This window comes from Dasypus novemcinctus, chromosome 6 (assembly GCF_030445035.2).
Source record: "Dasypus novemcinctus isolate mDasNov1 chromosome 6, mDasNov1.1.hap2, whole genome shotgun sequence".
NCBI classification, from domain to species: Eukaryota; Metazoa; Chordata; class Mammalia; order Cingulata; family Dasypodidae; genus Dasypus; species Dasypus novemcinctus.
In genome coordinates, this window is record NC_080678.1 from 118050285 (window position 1) to 118060703 (window position 10419).

The 10419-nt window shown below is 53.4% G+C and overlaps 1 protein-coding gene across 1 annotated transcript in view; it reads left to right on the forward strand.

Moving 5' to 3' along the window:
• LOC131278825 (disks large homolog 5-like) overlaps nucleotides 1-9990 on the forward strand; it is a 91070-nt gene extending 81080 nt beyond the window's left edge. Inside the window, 5 exon segments of the mRNA XM_058299296.2 lie at nucleotides 5283-5429; nucleotides 5707-5834; nucleotides 6849-6958; nucleotides 7610-7719; nucleotides 9198-9990. Coding sequence (XP_058155279.1) covers nucleotides 5283-5429; nucleotides 5707-5834; nucleotides 6849-6958; nucleotides 7610-7719; nucleotides 9198-9301 — 599 coding nt within the window. The 3' untranslated portion in view covers nucleotides 9302-9990.
• The last annotated feature ends 429 nt before the right edge of the window (nucleotides 9991-10419 follow it).

A 10419-nucleotide genomic window follows, 5' to 3' on the forward strand; every position in this document is an offset into this window, starting at 1 on the left:
AAATATATGTACAGAAAAGGGCACATACATTTACTGAGACATGAACAACATAGAGAGTTTTCACAGCCTGAACATACATGTAATTGTTCTGGTCACTCAATAAGAGTATTTCATCCATTACATGAAATGTAATTACTGATATATTTGGATTTACATTTATTGTCTATTTGTTTTCTATTTTTCCTGCCTGTTTTCCCTTCTTATTTTTTTTTTGTATTAATCAAGTATATTTGCTATTTCATCCCACCCCTTTCCTCATCTCTTAGTTTTTAAAGTTATTCATTTTCATTTTATTCCTTTGTGGGGTTACAGTAGACTACACAACATGCATCACTGACTTACTACTGATATAAGTTATAAGGAAAGATTCTAGATCATCAGAATACTGTAATTTCATTTACCTCTTTCCCACCTTTTATATTAGCATTTTAATTCTATGTATACTTTAAACACAAGAGAGTATTATTGATTTGCCGGCCAACTGTTCACTTATACTTACTCTTTCCATTACCCTTCATTCCTTCTTTTTTTTTAAAGATTTATTTATTTATTTAATCCCCCCCCTCCTGTTGTCTGTTCTCTGTGTCCATTTGCTGCGTCTTGTTTCTTTGTCCCCTTCTGTTGTCGTCAGCGTCATGGGGAAGTGTGGGTGGTGCCATTCCTGGGCAGGCTGCACTTTCTTTTCGTGCTGGGTGGCTCTCCTTAGGGGGCGCACTCCTTGTGCATGGGGCTCCCCTACGTGGGGCACACCCCTGCGTGGTGCGGCACTCCTTGCGCTCATCAGCGCTGCGCATGGGCCAGCTCCACATGGATCAAGGAGGCCTGGTGTTTGAACCACGGACCTCCCATGTGGTAGATGGACACCCTAACCACTGGGCCAGGTCCATTTCCCCCTTCATTCCTTCTTGCAGTTACGTGTTTACTTCTGATTTTGTTTTCTTTCTGCTGAACACCTCCCTTCAGTATGTCTTTTAGAACAGGTTTGTTGTTGTTGATAAAGTCTCTCAGTTTGTCTGAAAATGTCCGTTTTGCCATCATTTCTGAAGATGATTTTCACTGGGGACAGTATAGAGTTTTAGATGGACAGGTGTTTTATTTAATCAGTTTAAAGGTGTTATTGACTGTCTCCTGGCTTTCATGATACATTCATTTCCCTTGGGCCATCATAACAAAATTACCACAAACCATGTGGCTGAAAACAATACACACTTTTCTCAGAGCCCGGAGGCCAGAAGTCCCACTCAGCATCTCTGGACTGAAATCCGGTGTTAGGAGAGTCAGGCTCCCTCTGAGGCTCTGGGGCGGGTCCTTCCTTGCCTCTTCCAGGTCTGGTGCCAGCTGGCCTTCCCTGGCCTGTGACCACAGCACCTGCATCTTTCTCCCTCTGCTCCATCTTCTCTGCCATGTGTATCTGCCGCTTACAAGGACACCCGTGATTGCATTTAGGGCTCACCCAGGTAAGCTCCTCCTCTTGCTATCCTTAACTGCGTCACCTCTTTTGCCATATAAGGTAATAGTAACAAGTTCTGGGGATTAGGACCTGAATATGGTTTTGAAGAGCCTGCTGTTTCTGGTTTCTGGAGAGAAGTCATTTTTCATACCCTTATTGTTGAAGGTAATATTTTGCTCCCCAACCCCCCATTGCTTTTAAGATTTGTCTTCAGTTTTCTTTATGATTATCCTGCTTGGGGAGTTCTTAACATTTTCTTGAATACCGTAGCTTGACACTTTGGTCAGTTTTGGAAAATTCTGGCCATTGTTTCTTTTTTGTTTTTAAATCTGTAATATTTTCGTATATCTTACTGTGGTGTCTTCTTTCCATAGGTTTTTTTTTTTTTTTTGCATAGTTATTGTAATGTATTAAACACACTTGTACATACATACATAACTACATATATACATGTGTGTACAATTCAATATCCTTTTTAATATTTACTGTTTTCATCAGTGCTTTCCCACATTCATAAGCATCAGAGCTTCCTAATTTCACGTCATGAGGATCTAGGTTGGTCTCCCTGACAGTGCCTGGCAGAATGTCACTCAAATAATTGTTGGTTATTTGAATGGCCCTAGGTTTTAGGCTTTTCAATTATTTCCACCATTAAAAAAAATAAAATAAAATCATGGTTCTTTAACCACTATCTACCTTTCTGCTCTACTCCTGTTCCTTTGTGCTTTTGACCATGCCCGTTTATCTTTGACATGTTTTTTTCTCCGTTTTCTGTCTCTTTTCTTCTCTCTATGTTCCAGTATGTATGTTTTCTACTGGCCTTTTTTCTTAGTTCCTTAATCTCCTCTTCTGTTGTGTCCAGTATGTTCTTAATTTCATAAATTGCATCTTTTAATTCTAGCGTTTTCATTTGCTTCTTCATTAGTAGATTTTAATTCCCTGGTGAAATTTTCCTTCTTGTTATCTGTTTTCTTAAACGTATCAATCACATTAATTTTAAAGACTGGGTCATCATTCTTCCTGGTTATCTGTGAGTCTCCTATTGTCTTTCTTTTTTCTCCTGGAATACCTGGTCATCTTTGGCTGAAATGTCAGCATTTAGGAAATTGTTGGGGCCCTGTCCTCCAGAGCAGTGGCGGGTCACCTTGCTGCAGGCAGGCACTGAACGGACCTGAGGCTGAGCTGCAGCTTTTGTGCAGTTGGAGGTTCATCCTGAAATCTAGGCATGGCCCTTCAGTGGTCCCGTCTGAGCCTGGGGTGTCATTTAGGCCCCTCCTTGCTAGCTGTCCTTGACTCCCTGACTCTGTCTCCTCAGCACCATGAGACTGCAGGGACCTCAGTTCTGCAATTTAGTGACTTTCTTAAACTCTCAGCTTCTTTTCTCTGCTTAGGAATTTGGCAAATGACTTTAAGAAAAAACGGGTGAATATCAGGCTTAGTTCTTTGCCTCTCCCTTCTCTCTGGAATCCTGGCCCCTCAAGCCCTGGCTGCCTTGGCAATCCTAAACTATATTTCATCTCACCTGCTTGGTGGTTGCCAACAGCTCTGCTGGCTTCTTTGCCTCTCGCTTATACTCCAAAAACTGCAAATGCTGTGTTGGAGGGAGGCTTACTGTTTCGGGGTTCCCTTCTCCCCAGGATCTTGCATCTCAATTCCTGGTTGCTTCAACAGCTCTGTGATGCCTCCAGAAAGGTGTTTCTTCTTTTATGTGGCATTTGAATTCCTGCTTTAGTTCATTGGTTCCAGCTGCCGCGTGTGTCCCCAGAAGGCCTCCTCCTCGTGATTGCACACCCACCATCATGGGCTGTCCACCGCCACGGAGGACGGGCTGGCCTTGTCCCTGACCCCTTAGGGACCTGTGCAGGCATGTCTCAGGGCTATGCACTGAGCACTGGTGCTTCCTTTTCAAGAGGTCATTACGGTACAGACGGAGCCCCTGAGACCACCCCTCTGCTCTGCCCTGGTTAGCTGTGACCTCGGAACACCCACAGTTCTTTGGGCCTCTAACTTACCTGGTTAGATTCAGTGATAGGAAAGATGCTCTCTAGCCCTACGATTCTGTAATTGTGAGGACTTCTGATGGGGATTAGTCAGGGAGGAACGTGCATCTGTTAAATGGGTGTTAACAGTAGTTAAGAGAATATGGTTCTTGTTCAAGTAAGTTAAGGGAAATACTGATTTAATGTCCAGAAACGGGGGAATGGATGCATATTCGTGAAGCTCAAAAGGAGTAAATGAGATATGTCTGAATCAGCTTGGGTGCATTCCAGAAACAGAACACTAAGTCAAAGAGTTGCAGAATATATTATCATGCTATTTTTGTCAAACACATGCAATAGCAATATATAGTTTTATGAATATATAAAAATCAACGTTTGAGAATAACAAAATGACTGGAAGGATATGCTTCCATCCCATAATATTAGTCACCTCTGAAGAGGCCAGTAGGGGACCAGGATTGGGAAATGGGCATCAAAGAGGACTTTAGCTTTATCTGTAATTTTTTTTTTCTTTACGCAAGAAGATGTTCGTCTCTTCTTGGAGGAAGATCTTTTTCCGGGGACTCCTTAGATATTTTCCCAAATGCGTGGAGGTTCTCAGGTGGTGAATGTGATGTGTGTGGCGTTTCCCAAGCTTATTTGACCACCACATCCTCCCTCACTTTTTTTTAAAACAGATTGTCTTGTGACTCTGGCCTTCTGTGGAACACTAGGTTGTTTAGAGAGCCACATGGATGGGCGTGGACAACTGGCAGTCAAAAAAGCCGCGCTTGGGGCAGGTTGAGGGAGCGGGGAGACCTGCTCAGCCTCGCCCTCAGGCCTGCCTGCTGCTCAGCCTGGCGCTGGCCCTCGCCCTCACCTGGCGCCCTGCACATCCCTCCATGCTCCGCCTCGGGCCCAGCTGTCATCCCGCCCACTCCCGGGCCTTCTGGTGGCCTCTTCATCCCCTACTCCAACCCCTAGCGTTTGTTCCACCCCCTGCTGCTATCTGGAGGCCCTTGTTCCGCTGCCTAGTGTTGTTAAGCAGCTCTTGTGTTGTCTCTTCACATCGGTTATCTCCTGGTGCCAGGCAGAGTCTGAGCTTTCTATTGTGCACTCTTTGTACTTCTGAGATGCCAACGCGGTGACTTGAACCAGCTGGATGCAAAGAAGATGCTTGCAGGTTTTGAGGCACAGTATTCTCCTGCCAGGGCTTTTATGTCCATTATGTGGGACGCAGGGTGCAGTGCATGCTGCTTCAACTGCCTTCACTGAGACCGAACAACCGTGTCTTAAACTTGATGAGAAGCTTGTTTCTGTCACCTCTAACTGTCCAAGCTGGTGGGTTGCCTGGGGGAGGCGCTGTGTTGTGGGGTCCGTCCAGGGGCCCAGTTCCCTTCTGTCTTGCGGCTGTTTCCAAAGGCCTGTCTTCACCTTGGTGGTCAGGGCTGGCTCTGGCCAGGGCTGGCTCCAGCACCCTTCATCCCAGCCGATGGGGAGGGAGCTGGGAAGTGGCAGCTGCAGCTGCTCACACCCCGATGACCAGGCCTGGCTAAGCTCAGACTTTATCTCAAGAGGAGCTTGGATACTGGGTGGAAGGAAAGCAGGCACGGGGCACACAAGGAAGCATGTGAGAGCTGAAGGACTGGGGGACACTTGGCTGTTCATGTGGGGGAGAGAACTGTGTTGGTCTCCAGGAACAACAGAGGGGCCCCATTGCCCCTGCCTGCAGGAGAGTCCCAGGCAGCAGGGACGAGTTGGTCCCCAGCCGGGCTGTGGATCCGTGTGACGGACCCCACAGATCCATCGGGGAGTGACGGAGCCTGGTGATGCCCCCGCCTTCTCTCCTTCAGATCCGGCGAGCAGCCTGGCCTATCAGCGGGTGCAGAAGGTCGAGTGCACATCCCTGCGGCCCGTCCTGGTTCTGGGGCCTCTGCTGGACGTGGTGAAGGAGATGCTGGTGAACGAGGCGCCCAGTAAGTTCTGCAGATGCCCCCTTGGTAAGGGGTGCCCCCTCACCTGCCGGGCACGTCTGTCCCTGAGTCAGCCAGAGCAGGCTGTTCCGGAGCCTTCCCTAGAGGACAGGCGACCACAGACTGGGTCAGATCAGTGTGCGGCCCCGGCCCTGCCTCCCCCGGGGCGAGGGCAGTGGCGTGTCCCTGAAGCGCTGGTGCACAGCGGGCTTCGTTCCGGGGGAGGCTGTGAGGGCTAACAGTGCCCAGTACCTGGAAGGGGCCTTGGGGTGCAGAGTCCTGATGCCACGTGCCTGCCTTGCAGAGGTGATGAAGGCCTCCCAGCAGGCCATCGAGCGGGGCGTCAAAGACTGCCTGTTTGTCGACTACAAGCGGAGAAGCGGGCATTTCGACGTCACCACGGTGGCTTCAATAAAAGAAATCACAGAAAAGGTATCCCCCGCGTTAGGCCGCGGGGAAGAGGCCCGACTGTGTGTCGGGATTGGGCGCCCCTGGCTGCGTCAGGGCCCTTTGCCTGTGCATCCCTGCCCTGCGTGTCTCTAGAGCCCCCAACCCCAGCTCTTCCCACAGCTTCACGGAGCTCATCCACATGCTCTCTGGCAGAATCCACCTGCCTGCGGCCTGCCCTCGTTGGCTCTTGGCGCCAGGGCAAGCTTGTGGCCGCTCCCCCTCCGAGGAGGTAGATGAGAGCTTTGAACTCCAGGGAAGAGCCTCCTGCAGGGAATTCTGAAACAGATTCTGCTGAACCTGTGAGCAGACTCTTAGGTTTGTGTGCCTCGTCTGGAGGCCGGTGCGCAGCTTCCAGCACGGCCGCCTGGGGGGCCCTGCCTCCATACCGTTGCTATCTAGCTCTGTATGCATTTGAACGCCCTCAGGTCCATTTGTCGGGAAGCCCGAGAAAAAGACTGGTGGCTCTGCAAGGCGTGTTGGAAAGACCCCGGCAGAGCAGGGGACTCGGGGTCCCCTTAGGACTTGTCCTTCTCAGTCTCTGCGACTGGGGCTGGCCAGTCCACCTCTTTGGGTTGGTTCCTCCTGTTGAAGGAGTTGGCCTCTTGCGGCTCTAAGTGCACACTGCCCTGTGGGGGCGGAAGAAGGGACTCCCCGGTGCAGCTTCAGGGGTGTTTGGTGCAGCTTCAGGGGTGTTTGGGGCGGGCGGCCCAGGCACAAGCCTGTGGCCTTTCATTGTCCCCCATTCAGCCTGGAGGCTCAGGGGACCCAGGGAACGTATGTCAGTCACAGCCACCACGCAAAGCCACACTCCCCTCCAGGACGCTCCAGCTCTTCATTTGTTGGGTCTGGCAGAAATAAGGCCTCCGGGCTGGGGGTGTGGTTGGGATCCCAGAAGTTCCCCACACCTGGGCGAAGGCAGGGAAGGAAGTCTGGATTTGGGCTGCGCCGCCCTCTCCTCGCCCCTGCCTGTGGCACTCACGCTCCCTCCTCCCCCAGAACTGGCACTGCCTCCTGGACGTCGCGCCCCACGCCATCGAGCGGCTGCACAACATGCACATCTACCCCATCGTCATCTTCACCCACTACAAGAGCGCAAAGCAGATCAAGTAGGTGCCGCTGCCCCAGGGCTCGGCCTGGACGGTGAGGGCTGGGGGCCGGTGGCCCTGGTTGCGGGGGGCAGCGAAGGAGAGGCAGGAGGTGCTTGGAGGAGGAAGGGAGGGGCCGTGCCCCTCGTGGGCCCTGTTCCATTTCAGCCAGGCCGCTTTAACTGTGTCCCCTCCTCCAGGCAGCCCCTCAGCCCTGCTCAGGGGCCACACGGTTCCTTCGCACACCCAGCTTTGTCTGCACAGCCCCTTCCCACCTCTCCGCCCCCCTTTCCTCTTCTGCTCACTTTGGGGCTCAGAGGACACAAAGGGCCGGCAGAGCCAGGCCGACCCGGATCGGCCTCAGGCCAGCTCTGCTCTCGCTGAGGTGCCGTTTCCTCGGGGTGTCCTCAGCCCGCCAAGGCTGCTTCTCCTTTTACCTTCCTGGGCTCCCACGCATTGGGGGCCAGCTGGCTGTCACTCTCTGTGCACACACTGGGCCCCCCACTGTTCCCTCTGCCTAGAGCCCCGACAGGACCCGCGGGCTGTTGCTCTGCTTTCTGAGGTGCTCCTGGGGCGCCCCACAGCCTGGGGGATGCCCCTTCCCCTGGACGAGGAGAGGAAAAAGAGGGCCTTGGAGGGGAGAGGCTCAGCCTATGCTGAGTGTCCCACCAGGGAGCAGAGGGACCCCATCTACCTGAGGGACAAGGTGACTCAGAGGCATTCCAAAGAGCAGTTTGAGACGGCGCAGAAGATCGAGCAGGAGTATGGCAGGTACTTCACAGGTAGGTGCCAGGCACGGCGAGGAGGAGCCGGAGGCTTCCAGGGCGTCTTTCCTGAGAGCAGGAGGAGTCCGGGCTCACGGGCCGCCTCCCGGGCCTGGTTGCAGGCACCTCTCACCGCAGCTGAGGTGTTGGAGTTTCCGTCGCTGGGCGACACTGGGCGTTTTAAGATGGAAATGTAAAGTTCTCTGAGCTGCGCACCTGGTCGCCAGCTGGTCTTTCTCACCCACCTTCTTAGTGGGCAGCCGTGGGTCCGTCTCGGGGCCTGGGAACCACGTAGCGCAGCTCCTGGGTCCCTGCGGCCCCGGATCCGAGCACTCCCTGGCGAGCAGGCAGCGTGTGCGCCGTGGTCGTCTGTCCCCCCAGTGGTCAGTTTCGGCCACGGGGTTGTGTGAAGAAAACCCATCTCTGGGCTCTGAAACAAAACAAAAAAACCATGGCTCCAACTTACCTGCTGCCTTTTTCCTTCCTGGTTTTCAGCCTCTTCAGTAAAATCAGACACTCGTAGGGGGTTAACGTTTTGGTCGTGGGAAGAAAGGGGCAGTGAACTTGAATCGTGGAGTGGGTTGTGATCTAGAACAGGGCTTCCTTCTTTTGCCCCCCCGTGGTCAGGGGTGCATCCGTGTGTTTTAATTTCCAGTCCATAGTCCATCACAGACCAGTCCTTTTGTCAAACACGTTAAAAGCAAATTACTAGAGACAAACCTTAAAAATCCCCCAGACTTGGAAAATGCGAGCTCTCTTTTTTATTGCATTCAACTGACACAAAGTTATCCTGCCCGTCTCTGGCGGCTTCTGCACACTGTCTGCTTCCACTCTCACCTCTGGCAGCCGGGGCCTGCTTGTGGCCAGCGCTGTTCTGCGCAGCTTGGAGGTGCGTCGCCCCGATCCACGTCCACCGAACCTGTGGTTGAAGCCTGCAGGGCAGAGCTGGGCCAGAGTGGAATGCATTTCATTGGCTTTGCTGGAATCTTCTCTGGGCCTGGAAGCCTGACCCCTTAAACTCATCCTAGTTCCCTTTAGAATCCCTCTACCGACTGGGCCACACAACACCCACCCTTCCTCCCCTAAGCGGCTTTCCATGTGCTGGGATCCCCCAGCCCGGGGAGTTATTGGGACGGTGGGCAGTGTGTGCGCGGGGCCAGGCCCTGGCCGCCTGGGTTGCAGGATAAACCGGGGCCCAGCCCAGCCTTGTTGGAGCCTGTGTTTCCAGCCACCTGCTGAAGAGCCGACCAGATGCCGCTGGAGGGACAGGGGGGATGCGGAACTGATGTGCGCTCCACTCTTCTATTTTTTGTCTTCTATCTTTTTATTTATTTTTTCATGATTCTTTCTCCTCCCCACCTTCTTGCCTGGTGGAGGAGAGTGGGGTGGGCGGGGGGCAGGGGTGCCACAGAAGCTCAGAGCAGGCAGCAAAAGGGGCCTTAAGACCCCAGGCCCTCCCTCTGAGCTGAATGTGTGTTTGGGGGGCTCTTTTGCAGGGGTCGTCCAGGGAGGAGCCCTCTCAAGCATCTGCACGCAAATCCTGGCAACGGTCAATCAAGAACAAAATAAAGTCCTGTGGATCCCAGCCTGCCCGTTGTAGGGAAACCTCGTCCTGTGAAGAGACTGCACATGTTCTGCCTGCGTGAACCCGTGGCTCAGCTCTCTTTAGCGACTAAAACCAGAAAACTGCACGGGAGCGTGAAGGGGAGGCTCCCACGAGCACAGGCTCCGGAAGCTCCCGCCCGGGTGACGGAGGGTGGCGGCCAAATGGATCCAGGCCTGGGCAGCGGACCGCGCTCCTCGCACCTGTGTGCTTAAGACTCGACTGAACAAAAACACACAAAAGACTTTCGACAGAGGGGTTCAACACCAACCTTTCTTTCTCCAGCCAATCAGAGATGCTGCAAAGGGAACCTTCCAGATCACAAGTTTACAAGCCTTTTCTAAGTATTTGGCGGTTTCTGTTTACTTGAACGGCTTCACGTTGTTGGTGCCAAGCCCCTGCCCCGCCTCCCCTCCATCTTTCTGCCCCATCTGTTTCTTTTCCTGCTTTCAGCGAAACGACTCTGGAACCTCACTAGCGGCTGCTTTGCTCCGGGAGGTTCTCGGTGGGACCAGAGCTGTGGCAGCCTTCCTCCTGTCCAGGGAGGGCCCCGTGACCGCAGGTGCTCAGGCCATTTGAGGTGGCAGATCCAGTGCCTTTGTGGAGTCGCCTCGCCAGCGGCAGCGTCCCCCCCTGGGGAGGGAAGACTGCTTTAGCAGTCCAGTAAACTCGCCTCTCTCCTCCTCTCCTGCCTTCCACAGCCTCTCGTTTTTTCCTCCATCTGGGTTTATCCTTTAAGCATTTGGTCCCTTGGAGCTTCGTAGACTCCCGGTGACAGGTTCTGTTCAGCTAGGGCCACTGTGTACCGTTGGGTCCTGCGGCGGCTTGCTCGGTCGGTAGAGGTGGGGTCTGGCTGCGGACGAGGGGTCGGTCCAGCTCTGGACGAGGGGTCAGTCCCACTTGGGACGAGGGGTCGGTCCGGCAGCAGACGAGGGATCGGTCTCACAAGGGGTTGCGCGGTTCGGCTGACGGGGTCGCCCGGCGAAGCCGGCGACGAAGGGGTCGCCCGGCGAAGCCGGCGACGAAGGGGTCGCCCGGAGAAGCAGGCGACGAACTGGGGACAAGGGAGGCCAGGCCCTTGTCGGGGGCTCTCAGGACTGGAGGGCGCACGGCAG